The sequence below is a fragment of the Haemorhous mexicanus genome, chromosome 19 (assembly GCF_027477595.1).
Source record: "Haemorhous mexicanus isolate bHaeMex1 chromosome 19, bHaeMex1.pri, whole genome shotgun sequence".
NCBI classification, from domain to species: domain Eukaryota; kingdom Metazoa; phylum Chordata; class Aves; order Passeriformes; family Fringillidae; genus Haemorhous; species Haemorhous mexicanus.
Window position 1 is genome coordinate 1,970,930 of NC_082359.1, and position 19,630 is coordinate 1,990,559.

The window sequence follows — 19,630 nt, forward strand, 5'->3', positions numbered from 1 at the left end:
GTGGAGTCGTGGAGCTCTGCTGCTGCTGCGAAGCATCTGCCCCCAACCTCCAGCTGCTGGGGATGGCTCAGCTCAGCCACTTGTGCTTCAGAACAGGGTTTGCATCTGAATAACCCGGGAGTGACTCGAGCCCCGTTCAGGCTGCCGAGAGAGGATTCAAAGCGGGGTTTTTTTAAATCTAAATTACACCCCGGATTTACAAGGAGTCCTTGAACTTTGGGGTGTTTGTCAGGCCTTCAGCGCGTCCTTAAAATGGTAATGAGAGCGATTTGGATTTTGATGGGAAGGTGGCAGGGTTTGGGGCCGGAGGAAATGTGACTTCGGAAGGAAGGGGGTTCCTATTTTGAAGTAGAATTTAAAAAGAAATGCAAGGGAAGACAGACAGGTCCTTCCCTGCCCTGTAACAGCGATGAAACATGAATTCATCCCCCTGGAATTTCTTGTTTGTGTGCTCCCATAATCTCATTTCTTTGGTGTCTGTATGAAGCTCGAGATAGTTGAATGCCAGGAGCCAAATTCTCTCGGACTAATATCTTTTTATTAGATTTGCTGCGTGCGTGTGTGCCCACGTGTGAGAGAGAGAGATCACCCTTCATCACCCACCTCGTGCCGAGGAGGAGGAGGAGGAGGAGGAGGAGGAGGAGGAGGAGGAGGAGGAGGAGAGGAGCTCCCAGGGAATCTTTCCAGCAGCGTTTTCCAACTCTGACCCCCAGGGCGGGGAGGTTTGGGACATAAACGTGCCTTTTTGTGGGGTTTACAGGTGTCTCGTTGGATGCCGGGGTTTGTGCTGGGATATTTCGCCGTGTCACAGCTCTGCCTGGTCACCGAGGGTTGTGACAGCTTCCGGAGGTGGGGGACAAAGAGTTTTCCCCGAAAATGTCACGGTCAGGGGGAAGCTGGGAGCTGGCCCGGGGATGTTTTAAAAGCGACCTGCCCTGGCCATGAACTCTCAGGTTTTAAGGGGTTGATCAAACCCCAGTTTTGCTCCAAACCCGGCTGCGATGAGCCCCAACCTTTGCCCCGTGCAGAGGGGACGATGCCAGAGGATCCCCCGAGCCCGCAGAGGGTGGGTGGGTTCCGAGGGGGCCAGCGGGTCCCTCCTGTGCCCGTGCGGTCACAGCAAGCCTGCCCCAGCCCGCGAGAGCCCCGGGACTTCCCGGGCTGTGCCGGCGGTCGGGGAAAGGGAAGAGCGAAGAGCGAAGGCTCACTGCCACCTCTAGGCAAAGCCCAGCATCGGCGCTCGCTCTAAACTGGAGCACGGGCAGAGACAATCCTGGGATTTGTCCCAAATCGCCGCAGTGGCAGTGCCAGACCCCGCTCTCGGCTGCTGCGCGTGTGTGTGCGCGGGGTGTGCGCGCTCCGCAGCTCCCAAAGCTTCCGTATAAATATGTTCAGCCCTTCCTCCAGCCCGCGGGCTTTAATCCCCTTCCGCACGCATTTCCAGCCGCGGGGAAAGAGCAGCCCAGTAAGTCCCGAGCCGCGGAGATTGTGTGTGTGATCCGTGCCGAGGCCACGCGTTCCTGAGGATCTCAGGGAGAGCCGAGCATCCTGAGCCGCACATTCCCGGCGGGTCCCCCAGCTGGGAGCTCCGGCTGAGGGATCCGGCTCCAGCCCCTCGGCACGCTCCCCGAGAGAGGTGGGTGAGGGACAAGGGCAGCAGCAGAGGGGAAGCAGCGGGAGCGCCGGGGTGGGAAGGAAATTTGGGCATTAAGCGCGGGGTTTATATCTGGCTTCTATCCCTAACCTCTGGCAGCATATGGCCGGGAGCAAGCGGCGCTGAGCTGCTTCCAGAGGAGAGGGGGAGCCGGGCAGCAGCCCTGCGAGGGGCGGGGAGGCGGCTCTTGCCTCTCCCGAGCAGTTTTGGGGGATAACTTCCCAGGCAGCACCGCCTGAATTGGCTCCCGGCTGTGGGAAAGGGGAAAGCAACTTCCATGGACGAGGCTGGCTGGGCAGGGCTGGGAATGGGGGGGTTCCTCCAGAGCTGGGGGCTGCTCTCTGGGCTGCTCAGGGAGGGTGAGGCAGGATGACAGGGACGCATTCCCTGCGGAGAAATGCCGTCCCCAGACGCTTTTTGCTGGAGGGAGGAAGGCGCAGCCTTGGCTGTGGCACCAGGAGCTGTGTGGGGAAGGGGCTCCGTGGCGCGGCTGTGCTGGGGAGGGTCTCGCTCCACCTTCTCCATTCACAGCCCACCCTCTTCCTCCTCAGTTGTTTATGAGCCTCCAAGCCTTCCCTTCCCGGCTGACTCACGGCTTCCAGCGGGAGGGAAAGGCTACCTGGGGCTCCTCCCTGGCGCTGGGGGAGCGCAGGACCCGCGCAGGCCCCGGCTCCCTTCCCACAGGGACACTTCGCTCCTGGCTCCCCCGGGTTTCCGGGCAGCAGCAGAGCTCCCTGTGATCCCGAAACGAGCGTGGTCCCGCTCAGATTCCCGCGGGGAAGGAAGTGCTGCCGTGCCCCGGGAGGATGTGGCCCAGGGATGAGCAGAGCTCTGTTCCTGGGATCCTGGGCTGGGATCCCGCCGCGGGTGGAGGGTGGGAGGGCTGGACTTCCAAAGCCCGGAGTGTCCCAGAGTGGCGCAGGGAGCTCTGCTCCCCTGGATCAGGGCTGTGCTCCTCGGATGGATCTGCCTGGCTGGCAGGAGGAGCGGGAGGTGCTGGTGGCCTTGTGCTGGGGTGGCTTTGGCAGTGCAGAGTCCCGTCAAACAGGTGACATCACAGCCACCAGCCCTGCGTCTGCCTGCACCCCTATCCGAGGAAAACTGCTCCAGCCCACAGAGCCCTCCAGCTCTACGGCTCCGAGCTGTGAGCCCTGCAAGGAGAAGGGTTTGGACTTTCCCCAGCCCGGGCTGAGCTGCCCATCGCCATCCCGTGCCTGGGTCACGAAGTCCTTTGTCACCGGTGTGTGCCCACCGCTCCGTGGCCGGTGGATCGGAGCAGATGTCCTTGGGTATCTCGCTCTCAGATGAGTCCTCCTGGCTCTAAAGAGGCAGGATCACGTTTTCCTTAGCCCCAGACAGTGTTACAGCCTGATCTCGGTGAGGAGGGGCGGAACGGGGGAGGCAGCCCCGATTCTGCTGCTGCATTTGCCCGTCCTCTCCGCCTTCCCACCTCTGCACAGCTCGCGGTGTGCCGGGCAGGAGCGGGGCCGCTCCGCTCCCCTTCGCGGTGGGAAGTTCTGTAATTGAGCCGCCCGCTGTGCCGTGTGTTGTTTGCCTCTGCTGAGGCGCCGGGGGCCGCCCGGGCTGGGTGGCACCGGAGCTGCCGGGTACCCACGGGCTGGGCGCCTTCCCCAGGCTCAGGACACCTCTGTCTGCTCCGGTGGGAGCTGCCTGCTGGGCTTGGAGCGGGCCGGGAGCAGGTGAACCTCACAGCCCTGCCCGAGAGCCCGCTGGGTTTATATAATATTATATATCTATAATTGTGTGTTTGTTGTTGCCATGGGAATGAGCACGATCGCAAAGGCTGGAGACTGATGTCAAGCCTGTGTCTGCTCTGGGCCGCGTTGGGGGCAGATGAAGAGTCAGGAGGGGAAATGGGGTGAGGAGACCCTTTGTTCCCTGCCCCGTGCGCAGCCCAGGGGCAGCTCCGGCAGCTGAGGCTCGGGGATGTCCCAGCCCCGCCTGGAGACGGGCCGGGAGCGCCGGGAGCTCCCGAAGGAACGGACGTGTCTGCCCTGGGCACCGAGCGGGCACGGGCTGCCGTGAGAAGAGCGGGATTTTCTGCAGCACAGCCAGCCTGGGAACAGGAATGTGGGGCTGCAGCAGGGCTGGGCAGGGACTTGGGGACCGCTCAGCCCCTCCGATGCCCCCCGGGGCAGGCAGAGCCCCACACTGGCCCGGGGCAGGCTGAGTCAGGCCCGCGGGGGGTGAAGCGGAGCTCGCAGCAACAAGTGGGGGCCGGGGGGTGTCTCTTAGCTCTTTAATTGGTGGGGGAGTTGGGGGGGTGGGCGATGCTCCCGGGCAAGGGGAGGGAGGGGGGAGAAAAGCCACGCTGGAAATGAGGTTATATAAAAGATGTATGATTTGGAGAGCGGAGTGTCTCCTAATGAGGGCTGCACCGGCTCGCTCCACACCCATAAAAACCCTGGTTGGACGTCAAAGCGGATTCGTTTCGGTGATGCTGGGATAAAGGGGCGCAGCGAGGACTGGCTCCCCCCTGCCAGCCCAGCCGAGCCCAGCGCCGCGCCGGGCTCCGTCCCTGCCGAGCCGCCGGGAGGGATGCGGGGCCAGCCGCGGGGCCGGGGCCGGGCACGGCTCCTCTCCGCCGCACGGTAGGTGCCCCTGGCCCCGCACCGGGCTCCGCTTCTCCGGGAAACTTTGCAGGGGCTGCGGGACCGTGCGCCCCGTCGGAAGCGCCGCCGCCTCCGGGCACCGGGGCCGCGCCGCCGCGCCGTGCCCGTGGCCGGGGAAGGGGAGGCGGCGGCGGGGCTCCGGCCCCGGCAGCGCCGGCAGCCGGGCTCTGCCGAGCGGGGACACGAGTGGGACGTGCCCGGAGGAAGCCGATCTGCTGCTCCGGGCGGCCCCGCCGAGACGCGGCTCCCACTCGCCCCCCACGGCCAGGACACGCTGCGGGTGTCCGTCCCCCCCCGTCCCTGCGCACCCCGCAAAGTTCCTCCAGAGCCCCCGAGCCCGGCTGGCCCCGGGGCCCCGCGGGGGCGGCGGCGGGGAGCGGGGTGTCCCTCCCCCGCAGCCCGGAGCAGCGATGGGATGGGGCAGCGGGGAGGGCGCTCGGTGTGCCCGGCCAGGAGGGCAGGCGGGGGCAGGTGGCGGAGTGCGGGGGTGGCAGGCGGGCAGGGAGCCCGGGACAGGCGGCACTCTGCCCGGAGGCGATCGGTGCCGAGAGGGCAGGGAGGGGCCGTTCACCCAAGCGGGGTTAGCGGGGGCATTTTTGGGGAGGGCAGGGGGGCAGTCAGCCTGCCGGGGGGGGCGGCTTTCCCTGGGGATGCCGTTTCCCGGGAGAAGGCGGTTTCGGGAGGCGGGCGGCATTGTCCCGGCGCAGCGGCTTTGTCCCGGGTGGATGAGCCGATCCGCCCGCCCCGCCAGAGCTGTCCCGGGTGCTGAACTCCGGGAGCGCCGGGGCTCCCGAGCCCCCGCTCCCCGACGGGGCGGGTTTGGGACTGCGGGAGATGCCACCGAGCCCCGCGCTGGGGTGGGGAGTGGCCCTCGCCAGGTGCTGCCCTCGCTGTTTGCCATGTCCCTGGGATGTCTCCCAGCTGTCCCCAGGGTGTCCTCACTGTCCCCGGGGCACTGCGGTGGAAGCGAGACCCCCGTCCAGCCCGGGGTGGGGAGGAGACCCCCCAGTGCGGCTCCAGCCCTCGGGATGTCCCGTTGGGGGCTGGCTCCTGTCCTTTAGGGAGAACGGGGGTTCAGCCCGGATCGTTCCCGGTCCCTCTGCCCACCAAGGACCTCGCAGGTCCCTCTGGGTGAGCCGGGAATGCAGCGGGAGCTGTTGCCGCAGGGATCGGAGGGACGAACACTGCTTGTCCTGCTGCTGCCCCGGCTGGGCTCGCAGCCCAAAGCTTTTGGTTCTGACTGGCAAAGCAGAGGGGAAAAGAGCTCTTTGTGCGCGCACATCTGGAACATCTGGCGCCGGGGTGGGTGTGCGCTGCCCCGTCCAGCCGCGGTCCCTGCCCCGCTCGCTGACCCCCACGGCCCGGGCGCGGACATTTTCTCCCGACGCTTCCAAGTTATCCCTGTCGGGAGGGAATTCTGGCAGGCGACTTGACAATGATCTGCCGAGTCCCCGAGGAGCGGATCCGCCTCTCGCTGAGATGGAGGGGAAGCGTCTCCTTCCTTCCTTCCTTGCTTCCTTCCTCCCTCCCTCCCCGGAGGAGTTGAGCAGGGGCTGTCTGGCACGGGGGACCGGGGAGATCGCAGGGGCAGCTGCAGCAGTAGGGGGCTTGGCTGCTTCAAACACCAGCTCCTCTTCCTCACCCACATTCCCAAGTGCCAGCGGCTCTGGCAGACGGGAATCTACAGGGATGATCACACAGAAGCTCCAGGGAGGCTTTGGGAGCAGGGGGGAAATCAGTCTCCCAGGAATTTCTACCTGAACCATTTGCTAGTTATCCTTTTCTGTTCAAGGTCTCAGTGGGGAAGCCTTATTTAAAGAATTTAGGTTTGCATCAGCAATTTCCTCCTCCCTCTCTTTTCTCCCAGCTTGTATTTCCCAGAATATTTCCTTAAAGACGCCACAAACTCAGGCACAGACTCTGCAGTTTCAAATGTTTGCAAACAAACTCCGGGTGCGGAGTCTCTTCCCCCGCAGCCGTGGGGTGGGAGGGGGTATTTCCCTGCTCAGGTACCCGCTCTGGGAGAAGCATCACACCCCCTCTGGAGCCCAGGAAAGGGACAATCCCTCGTGCCCTTTGGATTCTGTGTATTTCCCCTGCCAGCACCACAACTGTGAGCGAGAGGCCATCTTAGGCAGAGGGGTTTGGGCTGAATCCTCCCTGGAATCCTCGCTTGGAATTAACGTTCTGTGGCTGCTCATGGGGAGGGCTGGGTCCTCCCTCGCCCTCAGTGGCCGTTTTGGCCCTGTCAGATTTTTTCCCCCCCACTCCCTGCTCTGCTTGTGTATTTTGTCTTTTCCATTTCAGTGGTGTGTCTGTACAAAGGCTCGGGAAATCTGCCAGATTCCCTAAATCAGTGCCTGAAAACAACTATTTTTAGTAACTGATAAGTCACATGAGCTCGGCTCGCATAGATTAGCATTTACCTTTCCCGAGGAACGGGGATATTGTTTGATACTTGTTGATACCATCAATTTTCCCCTAAAGAAACCCAACCCGCTAACGAGGGGCCGGGTTGGAGAGGCGGCTCCGAGCGGAGCTCTGATGCCTTTGTTCTACTCCCACTGCTCCCATCCTATCTGTGCGTTAAATCGAATCTATAGATGCAATCTGATCCCTCCAAAAATAAATGCATTGTGTCCTGAAGAGGCCTGGGAGCCACTGTCTGGCTGAGGCTGGATAAATCAAGCTGTTCCAAATGAGCCCTGATGGGCTGTGTGTGATAAGGGACCCTGGGTTGTCACCGTCCGTGCGGGATGTGGCCGTGGGAAGCCCAGATGTCACCAGGGTGGTGGCTCTGCATGTGGAGCGTGGAAACCTGGAGGTTCTGTGTGTGTGTCCCTACAAAAACGGGGGCAATGATGCCAAGGAAACGCTTTCCACGGCTTCTGCTCCCCGTGACAATCCCCAAATGCTTAACGAGATCTAGCAACGCCCTTCTAGGGCAGCTTGCCTTAATCCCATTTTCCAGAGTTTCAGGCTTACGTTTCCAGACGTGCTGGAACGTGAGGTTCTGCCTCTCTTTCAGAGGCTGGGGAGCTCGGTGCCCTCCGAGCAGGGATTATCCCTCATCCCCAGCAGGCAGCAAAGTGGAGCATCCCTGCCACACCTGGGACCAGGGCTCCGAGCTGGCCCTGGGGTCACAGCCTGCCCCAAATGCCAGCAGTGAGGAGCAGGGGCTTGGGGAGCCAGAATCCTCTCCTGTGGCACGGGGAAAAGCTGCTTTAGGATGGGGGCTGGGGCTGCTTCAGCTTCCATAGGGAGGGGAAATCCCCTGGGATCAATGGGGTCCATTTCCTTTCCTCTCCCACACACACTCCTGGGTTTTTTGCCACATCCACGTTCAGGGATGCTGGAGGGGTGAGGATGATGAGGCTGGTGCTGCTTCCAGGGAGCAGCCTCTCTCCCTCAGGCAGCACCTTCAGCAAATCCAGGAGGCAGAAAAGTCCACATCATCCCCTGCCGGAGTCCTGCTGGAATTAGAGTCAGAGCCCTTGTAGGACAAGGAGCAGGTCCCAGCAGGCCCCCGGAGAACTTTGCTGCTGTTGTTGGTACTATGGCAACAAGTGCTAATGCAAAGCATGGACAGAAACTCAGGGGAACAAATTATCCTCAATTTTCCCCTGGCACGTCCCTGAGGATGCCAGGGCGAACAGGGCAGGAGCTGTGCCTTGGCTCTGTGTGTTGGATTCATCCCTGGGGAAGGGAGGAATCCCAATCCTGCCCCTTCCCATGCTGGAGAGGGGTGGTGACAGTGCTCAGGAGATCCCAGAGCTCTTTCAGGGACAGAATTCCTGAGGTCTGCCTGGGGGTTGGGGACTCTGCCACGAGGAGCCTGATCTCCTCCTGAGGGTTTTAAACACGGACACGAGTCACTCCTTAGGAAACCAGTGCCAACAGGATTTATTGGGAAATTTAATGCCAGGCAAGAAGGATTTTGGGGGGTCAGCAGCAAAGGAGGGGACTGAACAGGACCAGGAGTTTATTCCTGGGTGGACTCGGAGTGGGAGCTCCATCCCTGACTTTATTGATGCTGGCTGGCAGCTCCCGAGCTAGTACAGCTCCAGCCAACCTGCTGTGATTTTGAAATTTTCCTTTTCTTTTGTTTTTTTCCCTAAATGGAGCCCAAATTCCCCTCTCCTGCTGCGATTGGACCTCCAGACCATCCATCAAGTGTCATTTTCTCATTTATTTCCTCCCTACCTATTTTGTCTTCCAGGACAAAGTGGCGGTGTGTTAACACCGCTCCAATTTGTCACGCTGGAGTCACTGGTGTAATTCCAAGCCTCTCAGAAAATTGATGGTGGCGGAATTGAGGTTTTACAGATGGGCCAAGCCCTAATAAGAACATCAGTTTGAGATGGGGTGAGCGGCAGGATTGACGCTTTTATCTAAATTCTGTTGGAGCCACACACCGCAGGCGCCGGGGAAATATTGTAGGAAACAGCAAAAGAGGAAAGGCAGGCGTGGTGCAGAAATCTGCTCAGTCCTGAACTCCAAATTACAACAAAGCCCTGGTTCTGGCAGCCACAGAAAAAGGGGGATTTTGTCAACACAGTTGTCTTGGCAACATTAAAATGCGTTTCGTGCGTTCTGCTCGGGCTGTGCCGGGTGGGGTGAACGGGAAGGGGGGTGAGGGGCTCCAATAAATTGCAGGAAAGTTTTGGGGTGGCTCTGCCTCCTCCAGCACTGTTGTCCCATGATCAGGAGTGTGCAGGACCCTGGTGTGAGTGGGATGGGATAGGAGCAGATGAGAAGAAATGGAATATTTGTGCAATGATCATTTTAACTGCCCAGACATTCCCGTGGCTGCTGTGCCAGCAGGACCTGGCTTTCCTTGGCTGCTCCATTCCCTGAGAGGGGATGGACACCAAACCAGGTGCCAGGAGCTGGATAAGTGTTCAGGTCCTGTGGCTCTGGGGCAGATTTATCCCAACATGAGCAAACAGTTGTGGTTTGTTTCCCAAGAAACCACCCCTGGTTAGAGGTGGATGAACCCTCTTGGGGTCTGGCCACGGGTTTATTTCTATCAGAAGCAAGGATTTATCTGATCCCTGCCCTTCCTGCAGGAACAGGAATGTTTTGGGTGCAGAGAGCCACCCCAGGGAGGGGTGAGGGCGTCTCCAGGGTGGAGCCCGTGGCATTCCATCCTTTTGGCAGTGGTGCAATTCCATCCCTTTGCTGGTGCCAGCTCAGGTCAGCGGGCACCGAGTGGCACCAGGGCATTGTACAGAGGGCAAAGCGCCTCGTTCCAGTCACTCCTGGTGGAAATCAGGTTTGTGGGGGGCAAAGGTGACGTCCAAGCCCAGCTGGAGTAATGATTCCCAACCCAAGAATGGTTGGGAATTGAGCTGGGAATGGAAAGGGGGAAGCAGAGCCGTCGTTTGGGTTTGGAGGGAAAAGGTCCCGCCCTCCCTGGGTGGATTTTGGGAAGGCTGAGGGGAGGTGGGTGGCTCCAGCTGGAGGTGATGCCTGGAGCAGAGGCTAGACAGAGCTAAAAGAATAAAGTAGGTATTTCTTAAATGCCTTCAAAGGATACAGCTTGGGCAGTGCAAAAGTCTCACAGAGGCTACACCCAAGGTGGACAATGGTCACAAGTTTCTCAGACTGATTTAAGTTTGGTCTATCTGCATATCAGAGGTGAATTGTCCAGTTACAGCTTCAGGCAATGAAGTCACATTCCCTCGGGTTCCTCTGCCCCATTCCCTTTTGTTGACACTTTTTGGGCCTGAGGCTGTGTTGGTGACCTTGGCTCTCAGGCCTGGAAGGATTGTTCTGTCTGCCCAAAATGTGAGGAGAGCAAACTCACACTGTGTATCAGTTCAGAGTTCTGCACTAACGCAGTGCAGGATCTGAAATGAGTAACAGCTAAAACTTAAGGCATCAGAGGAACATTATCTGAGGATTAAAAGGCCGTGGCCAAGGACACCCTGGGCAGGGATGGAGCGTGGAACTGCTGGCACCAGCGAGCTGCCTGCCAGGGAATCACTTCAACATTCCCATTTCGGAGGCAGAGCCACGCAGGTTTACAGGAACTGCGCACATGCTGCATCCCAGCGCTCCTCATCCCGTCCACCGATGCTCCGTGGGTCGTAAAAATGAAACGGGCAGCAATCCATCAGCGCCAGGGCTCTTCCTCGAGCGCTGTAAATCCCACGAAAGCTAATTAGAGAGGACAATGGTGCCCATTTAAAGCTGGCACAGGCATGCAGGAGCCATTATCACCCGGAGAACAGGGCTCCAAATGGATTTGTGAGGCCGGTGAGCACGGCCCAGCCCGGCACAGCCCGCGGCTCTGCCTGGCACAGCCGGGAGATTGTGTTAGAGCTCCCGAGATTGATTTCTCCTCCGCTTTGCCTTGGAAATCAAATCATCCTGTTGTACTGCACGAAACAGTTATTTAGTTGCTTGCACTGGGTGTTTGGCACTGTTCACATCATTTCTATCCTACCACCACCACATGGCCTTGCCCTTTTTGCTCCCCCCAAGTGTCAGTGTGGTGGTCTCCAGACACAAACCCTTACAGCACCCCATTGAGGTTTGTGCTGGGGTTTGTCCTTGGAATGTTGTCTGGCAGCTCGAGGAGCTTCCCGTGGGGTTGGTTGAGCCTTTGTTGCTGCTGGAGAGGAGCAGGCTCTGCTGCTCTTCCCTGGAAGCCTCCAAAGGAGGGTTGTTCCCAGGGATTGGTGTTGGGGTCAGGGCTAAGGCCTGCCTGGGGTGCTGCCCCTCTGCAGGGCTTGTTGCTCTGCTGTAGTTTGAGTTGGGTTTATGCTTTGGGAATGGCAGGGAAACCGAGGCAGGGGTGGGGTGGCACCATCCATTCTCTCCCTTCTCCAGGGTTTATTCCTGACAGGGACCTGAGCCTGGCTTTGCTGGTGGATTTTTCATCTCCTGGCTGTTTTTTGGGGTGGGATAAATGTTCCTACCCTGGTGAAGCCCTCTCCTGCTCTCACTGTTTTAAGGAGTCGGACCCGACACCTTCAGTAGCTTCTAAATGTCTGACCTGGCTCTGGGGTCCAGAAATCAGAGTCCTCCTGGTGCTGGGAGGGAGAGCTGGGAGTCTGTGAGCTCACAGAGCTCAGCACAGCTCTGCCACCCACAGGGTGGGCTCCATCCAAAGCATGTCCCCTCTGGAATCACACCTGGGACACCTTGGAGTGGGACAGGAGAGCCCTGACCCTCCTGGGGGAGTTTTCCAAGTCCTCCTGGTGTCTCCTGCCTCCCTGAACCTCTCCCTCTCCCTCCTCTCTGCACTCTGAGTTTGTGCAAGGTTTTCCAGCTGGAAAATAATCGGACTTGATGATCTTAAAGATTATTTTCCAACGTAAATGATTTTGTGAAAATCCTTATCCAGCTATTCCCTAAAGGAGCAGGAGGCTGAGGGGCTTAGGGCCTGTCTGCCCTCCCTCTCCTTGCCTGTTCCTCTCCTTTCAGGCTCTTTTCTGACCTTCCTGACTCTGAGGAGCAGCAAAAAAAAAAGGACAAATCTCTGGATAGGTGTTGAGGTACCACTTAAAATCCACTTTTTTCTTCTCCTCCCCTTTGTAAGGAATGCTGAGGTGTCAGTGGCTTTGGGGGCAGGCAGCAATGAGCACCTGGAAATGCCAGCGTTCCCTGGGATTGCAGGCTGGGGCTGAGCACACACGAGAAATGACAACCTTTTCCATGGAAATAGCTGGAAATTATCCTGGTGGGAGAAGAGAGAGGGATTAAACACCGGGGCTCCTCAGCTCGTTCCAGCCAGCTCAGCAAGTCCCGCTGAGAGGTCGAGCGGGGCTGAAGGACATCCACGGTCCCCTCCAGCTGTGCAACATCTGCCCGTGTGAGCGGCTGGCAACGCCTGGCAGTGACAGGGACCCGTGCCAGGCGGTGCCCACGGTGGCTGTGCCCGCCGAGATGCGCGCACAGAGCTGGCCCGGGGTGAGGAGCCCCGAGGGCACGGCAGGGCTGGCCCCCCCACGAAGCTGCTGCTCCGCGCTCCCGGGGCGCTGCGGCTGCTTCCGAAGCCACCTCTGTCCCCAGGAGGCTCATCGGGATGGGTTTGGTGTGACTCAGCCCTGCCTGGACGGTGACTGTCACCTTGTGGGGGAGAGGGGTCGGGAAATCAGAGCCCGGCAGGGAGAAGGAAGCGGCTCCTGAGAATCCCAAAGAGCCTGGGGAAGAGGGGAAAACTCGGCTGGGGAAGCGGGGTCGGGATGGGGAAGGGACGGAGGGGCGGGAGGGAGGAAAGGGACAGGACCTGAGGGGTAGAAGCGAATTCCTGCTTCCCTCCGTCCTCCCCGAAACTGGAACCTTCCCTGTCCTGCTCTGCTGCCCGAGCCCCGTGAGGCGGCACAGCCCATCCCGGCGTCCTGATCCAGCGTCATTTGCAATCAGGGCTTTAATTAGCCCTTGAGGATGTGACCCAGTGGTATTTAACCCTTTGCAAGCTGCTGCTGCAGCTCTGCAGGGCCGAGTCACAGCAGGGGAAGGGCCACAGGGGTTAAACCCATGGGTTCGGGTTATGGATCTCGAATTGTTTCATCCCTAATTCGCTGCTAAAAGGCCCAGCCTGGGGTCAGCAGCGTTCCTCAAGTGAGGACTGACGTGCCAAGTGGCGCTGGTGTCCCTGCCCTGCCCCTCAGATCCCTGTTTGTCCCATCTGGGGCTGGAGGGAGCTCCCGGCAGAGAGGGGCTGGAGGTGCCAATGCTGCCCTGAGCATGGGGAGAGAGGAGATTGCTCTCCTTGCCGTGGCAGTGCCTCCAGCAGAACATGTGCCCTCTGTTCTCTGCCTGAAACTCCGATTTTAAAAAAGGAAAAGAGGGTGCTGGCTCGATGCGAAGTGTCAGGGCACAGTCCTGGAGAGAAACCTTCTCCAGAGCATCTGAGAAACGCGAGGGGAGCGCGGGGAGGCTTCGGGAGCAGAAGTGACAGAAGCCAAGCGTGCCTTGTAAGAACAAGGGTCCCATCAGGAGCCAATGGGCTGTGAATCCCCGAGCCCTGCGAGGGCTGTTCCAGCCGTGCCCAGCTGCACGAGGCTCCCCCGAGGGCGGGACGAGCCCCGCGCTGCTCTCCCGGCGATGCTTCCCCTCCGCCGGAGCAGGAGGTGCGGGAGCGGCGCTGGGCTGGGGGAGGGCGAGCGTCGCCTCCTTCTCCCCGTGCCAGGCTGGAAATATGGGGAGAGGAGGAGCTGAGCGCTGATCCCTGCAGCCAGCCTGAAAAGCAGTTGCCTTTGGAAGTGTTTTCCTAACTCGGGGGAAGGGGAGCTGAACGGCCTCTTCTGTTCCCTGGCTGCTGCTCCTGGAGCCACCTCGTTGTGACAGCGCCTCCGGAGCAGGTTTCCTCCCGGGCAGGGCTACCCGTCCCCGGTGTGGTTCTCACCCAGCAGGTTGTGGGACGCTCTGGAGAACACCGGGAGAGGGGATCCCGAGCCGGCAGGAGCCACGGCCGAGCCCTCTCGGTGTGCCAGCCTCGCAGGGCGGGCAGAGCGGGCAGCGCCCGAGCCGGGCTGCCCGGCACTGCCCTGCCCAGCGGCCCCTGCCAGGGCTGCCCGCTCCCCCCGCGCCCCCGCCGAACAGATGGTGCCGATTTTCGCAGGGGGAGGTGGAGGAAACAAAGCCCGGAGCGCTGCGAGGCTGCAGCCCGGCTCCCAAACGCAGCCCGGGGGGGTGACATCTGTGGGGACGGGGTGCCTGTGGCGCGCCCAGCCCCGCGCTCAGCGGGCACTTGCGCCTGCCCTGCCTCGCTTATCTCCCTCCTTTGTTGGTTTTTTCCCTCCTTTCCAGATAAAGAAGCCCGCGCACCGTCGGCGGGGATGCCGGTGAAGCCAGCGGGCTGCCTCCCCCTCTCTGCCCGGCGCGGCACCAGCGGCTGACTGGAAGCTGGAATGTTTCCCACTCCAGGCGATGCCCAGCCCTGCCCGCCCTGCTCCTAGCCCGCCTTCCCAGGAGTGACATTCCCGCTTTTCTGCCGTTCGGAGAGCAGTGCCACCGAGCATGCCGCAGGAAGCCCCTCGGCAGCCCAAGCCCAGGGGAGTTTTCCAGTGAGTCCAGCTCCTCACAAGCCAGAGTTGCCCCTTCCCACCCCGGCGTTGGGAAGCGCCTCGGACAGCGAATTGCCCTGCGGCCAGCGGGTGTTGAGGTCCTGGAGAGCGGGCCGGAGGAGGGGGCTGCCATGGAAGAGAATGTGTTCAGCGTGCAGCAGATCCAGCCCAACGTCATCTCGGTGAGGCTCTTCAAGCGCAAGGTGGGCGGCCTCGGCTTCCTGGTGAAGGAGCGCGTCAGCAAACCGCCCGTCATCATCTCGGACCTGATCCGGGGCGGGGCTGCCGAGCAGAGTGGCCTCATCCAGGCTGGGGACATCATTTTAGCCGTCAATGGCAGGCCCCTGGTGGACATGAGCTATGAGACGGCGCTGGAGATCCTGAGAAGCATCGCCTCCGAGACCTACGTGGTCCTCATCCTGCGCGGCCCCGAGGGCTTCACCACTCACCTGGAGACCACCTTCGCGGGCGACGGAACGCCCAAAACCGTCCGTGTCACCAGACCCCTGTGCCCGGCTCCCAAGGCAGTTGACTTGTCCAACCCAAGCGCTCCCAGCAAAGAGCAGCCAGCAGCCATGGGATCGCTGTGGAGCAGGGAAACGGGCAAGGAGCCGGAGCCCGTGGTCCACGTTAACGGCCTCGTCCCCGGCAGCAAAGGGCCGGACGGCGGCAGGGGCAAGGACGGGGCTTGCGCTCACTCCTGCCTCAACGGCGGCGTGGAGGACAACGAGCTGCTCAAAGAGATCGAGCCAGTCCTGGACCTGCTGAAGAGCAGCAGTAAGGACAGCGGTGGAGATGCGCCCTCCAAGGTAGAGACACGGGATATAGAAGTCCAGGTGGACTGGTAGGTCCCTAAATACATTTTTTACCTTTGGTGGAATGCGCTGGTTTTGGCTCCCCGAGGTGTCGGTGAGCGCCTCTCCACAGCCGGCTGCTGCCTGGCACAGCAGGGTGGAGAGGGAGGGGAAGGGATGGGGAAAAGGGGGAAGTGGTCGGTGAGGGGAAGATGAAAAATTGGGAGAAGATTGTGGAAGGAAGATCTGAGCATGGGAAATTGGGGAGATCGGGAATGATGTCTCATGGAAAGCTGAGCTGTGTGATGTGGTGGATCACGGGCTGGGCTGGGTTAAATCTCTGCTCCATGTTCTCAATTTCATTTGTTTTAAGTTGAAGCAAAATCCCGTGCCTCGGTTTCCCCACCTGCCAAATAAGGTCCAGGGTATTCCTGTCCTTGTGGTCCCGCTTTAGAGCTCTCCAGCTGAAATCTGCTCTAACTTTAATGGGAGAGGAAGGTCGGAGCAGCAGGGCACGGTGCTCCCCAGGAGAAATGAGCTTCCAAACCTTTTGGGAGAGGAGAGGAGAGCCCCAGTCCAGCTCCATCTGAAGCCAAGACGGGGCGAGGGCAGTGGGACCAGCCTGGTGGGAAGGGGGGAGCTGTTCCCTATCGAGAGCTCAGGATGGCCAATCCTTTTGGAAATGCCAGGATGGTTCTGCCCCTTCTCCTCCTAGAGCCAGATCGCTGTTTCAGGACTTGTGTGCATGGGTGGGGACATGAACAACACTTGTCCCAGGTGCTGTTGAGGAGGGGGAAGTGGCACAGCTCCCGGTTTCCCTCAGCGTTTCCCTGAGCACCGCTCCGGAGCCGGGGCAGCTCCCCGGGGCCCTTCCTTCTTTCCAAAGCTGTTTTTGGTAGCTGGGTTTTTCCAGTCCCAACTCCCTCTCCTCCTGCCCGTTCATTAACACTGTTAGGTTGCCTTTTCCCGTTGCTTTTCCCCAAGTCCCCAAACACGTTTTAGCAGTGTCAAGTGCTGCAGCAGGTTGTGGCTGCCCTCGCTTATTGATGGGCTGGAAAAGCCCCGAGGGTTTGCTGGAGCTGCAGATCTGTGGCTCGGCCACGGAAAGATCTGTAGTGCCAAGTTCTCAGTAATTTCAGGTTCTCTTGCTGTAGACACTTCTTAGGAAAAGGAAAACATTGTGTTCATTTTTCTTTGTCAGAAACAAGAGGGGAGAGCCACAGCGGGGTCCCCCCCACGGGCTCCCAGCCAAGGCTGAGCTCCCGCTCCCTCCCACCCCAATCCCACCCACACCCTCTGTGTTTTCCACCTTCCTTGTTTTATTTTCAGTTGTTTTCATGTCGTTCCTGCTCTCCCAATTTATTCCTGCTTCCTGTGGAGGACACGGTACTCAAAGCTTGTTAGGGTGCTCACACTGAGTCAGAGGGAAAAAATATCTGCTGGGCTCGGTGCTGGTGTCTGGGTGTCCTTCCTGCCACCCCCTCCCCACCTCAGCTCCTCTCCAGGTTCACTTTTTGAACAAGAATTGTTCAATCAAATTGTTGGGATTTGGAAAATTCAGAAATCTGCTGTGCAATGGGAAGTGAGTTAACCCCCCTGAGCTCAGGATGCTCTTCAAAAACCTGCCTGGACTGTGCGGGATTTAATCCCATCCTGGGAGAGCCTGGTTTAAGGATTGAGACATTGAAAGGGTCGGGACTGGATACAAAATGTGCAGGGAGGCTTCAAAACCCCCTCTGGATTAGCTTAGGGACCTGGGAGCTGCAGCCCAGAGGACAAAATCCCAAACACCGGGGTTGAACAAGGGCAGCCTCACCCTTCACACCATGTCCCCCATCCCAGCAGCTGCAGGCTCTCCAAAGAAATTCTGCTCCAGCCATGGGGAGGGAGGAAAAATGTGATTCTACTCTGAGGAGTCTCCTTTATTCAGAGGTTAAGCAGAAATGTTTTGATTTCACTTTGATTTCACTTAAACTGAAGGATCTTGAAGTAGCAAAGCGGGGACTTCACCAAAATATCAATTTTTTGTTTTCAATATCCTAATAATTAAAAAAAAAAGTCTTTGTTATCTCTATACCTTGGGGATGAAAATCCACTTTTCAGTCAAATTCTCCTGCTTGATGAAAAGCTGCAGCCTGGCTCTTGTGGTGTGAGGGAGAAGACCCAGGCTGGAGCAGAGAAGTGGGAAAGATTCACTGCAGGGAGAAGCTGTCAGGAGCTGCTGTGCAGGGCAAAGGGCATTTCTGTGGGATTGGGCTGGGGATGATTCATCTCCTCGGCTCGGCTCACACAGAGCCAGGGCATCCTCAAGGTCTCCGTCACTCCAAGTTGTCTTGGATGGCAGGAGAAGTGCAGAAAGGGCAGGGAACAATGGGGAGGGCATGGCTAGGGAGAGTGCTGGTCAGTGCCAAGGAAATGCCAAAAAAGCCCCAGTGAGCCGTGCCAGATGGATGCAGCTCAGCCCTGACTCCTCCAGGCAGGAGCAGCGCAGGAACTGAGCTCTGCCCACACCCAGGAGGGTGCAAAACCTCGCTCAAGGTTGAGCTGGACCCCTCCAGCCTGGCCTGTTTGGCTGGTGATGCAGCTGGAGATGGTGGGATTGGGATGGACCCTGCTCTGTCTCCTCTCTGCCTGGTGATGCAGCTGGAGATGGTGGGATTGGGATGGACCCTGCTCTGTCTCCTCTCTGCCTGGTGATGCAGCTGGAGATGGTGGGATTAGGATGGACCCTGCTCTGTCTCCTCTCTGCCTGGTGCTCACCTCCCCAGCCCAGGGCTCTTTGTTGGATCCAGTCTGGCTCAGGGAGCTGGTACAGCATTCCCAGGGCAGGAGGGGATGGCAGAAGGCTGAGCTTGCCCACAGGGAGCCAAAAACTTGTTGCTCAAGATGGGCTTTGGTAAAACCACCTCGAACTACACCTGATGCTTTGGGCTGCCAGCTCCTCTCTCCGGTGTTACTTCCAAGGAAAACTGGAAGAGAGCCTACAAGAGAGATGGAGAGGGACTTCTTATGGAGCATGGAGGGACAGGATAAGGGGAATGGATCCAAAATGGGCAGGGATGGATGGGATATTGGGAATTAGGAATTGTTCCCTGGCAGGGTGGGCAGGCCCTGGCACAGGGTGCCCAGAGCAGCACTGGCTGCCCCTGGATCCCTGGCAGTGCCCAAGGCCAGGCTGGACAGGGCTGGGAGCAGCCTGGGACAGTGGGAGGTGTCCCTGCCATGGCAGGGGTGGGAATGGGGTGAACTTTAAGATCCCTTCCAATCCATCCTGTGATTGATTGATTGATTGATTGATTGATCCCAAGTTTGCTTTGGGGACACAATCAGTTCCTCTCCATCCCCTGCCCCCACAGTCTGCATTCCCCAAGGGAATTCTCCTCGCTGGCTTCTCCTCCCACCCTGTGCCCTCGGGGTGTGTCCATGGAGTGACCACAGCTGCTCCTCAGCTCAGGCCATCTGCCATCAGGAAAGGCAGCACAGATGTGGGGCTCAAGGTATGATGAGAGCTGGCATTTCTGCCATGAGGCTCACCGTGGGCTAGGAAGCAAAAATAGAGTTTGATTCACTCCCTGCCAGCAAGCCCAGGTCTGTTTTTCCCTCAGAGCTCTGGGGAGATTGTCAGGTCCCATCTTCCCTCCTTGTTCCCCCTCCCCACTGGGTTGCCAGGGTTTATTTTCCTTCCCAGGTCCCTTCCATGACATGAGCAGCATGATGGAAACATGGCAGTTTCAGTCCAAGCAGCAGCCCCGAGAGGGAGAAGTGTGCTGAGAGCAGGAGTTCAGTTCAGAAAAGGTTTCAAGGTTTCAGGCTGCAGCTTGCCTTGGAACAAACCCCACAATCTTGCAGTTCCTGAAGATAAAATTCTCCTCCTCCCACCTTCCTCAGGACCACCAAAATCTCTTTGTGTTGCTCAAAACATTTCATTTGCATTTCTGATCCATTTCTGATCTGTCTTCATTCTTCTGCACTCGGACACAAAGCTTTAAAACCTCAGAAAGGAGAAGATTCCCTGGAATTTCCACGTTTCTGCCATTCTGGAAATGGACACAGGGAGCTCTAGCAGGGAAAAGCCTTCCCCTGCTCCCCTGGCCAAGGCTTCTTCCTCATCACTCTACCCCATGCCTGATCATGAGAAGCAATTTGTGCCTGGAAACCTCATATTCCACCCAAATACACCCCACATTCCACCCAAATACATCCCACATTCCACCCAAATACACCCCATATTCCCCATATTCCACCCAAATACACCCCATATTCCACCCAAATACACCCCATATTCCACCCAAATACATCCCACATTCCACCCAAATATATCCCATATTCCACCCAAATACACCCCATATTCCCCATATTCCACCCAAATACACCCCATATTCCCCATATTCCACCCAAATACATCCCATATTCCACCCAAATATATCCCATATTCCACCCAAATACACCCCATATTCCCCATATTCCACCCAAATACACCCCATATTCCACCCAAATACACCCCATATTCCCCCCAAATATATCCCA

At 58.8% G+C, this 19,630-nt stretch overlaps 1 protein-coding gene across 2 annotated transcripts in view; it reads left to right on the top strand.

Moving 5' to 3' along the window:
- The first annotated feature begins 1,361 nt into the window (after positions 1-1,361).
- The window catches only part of NOS1 (nitric oxide synthase 1), a 67,398-nt gene continuing 49,129 nt past the window's right edge, over positions 1,362-19,630 (top strand). The window contains exons 1-2 of one of the 2 annotated variants that reach the window (XM_059863300.1): positions 1,362-1,636; positions 14,053-15,153. In XM_059863300.1, coding sequence (XP_059719283.1) covers positions 14,441-15,153 — 713 coding nt within the window. In that variant the 5' untranslated portion in view covers positions 1,362-1,636; positions 14,053-14,440. Of the gene's footprint in view, positions 1,637-4,097; positions 4,267-14,052; positions 15,154-19,630 lie in introns of those variants that run through there. The other variant, XM_059863299.1, reaches the window with a different exon arrangement.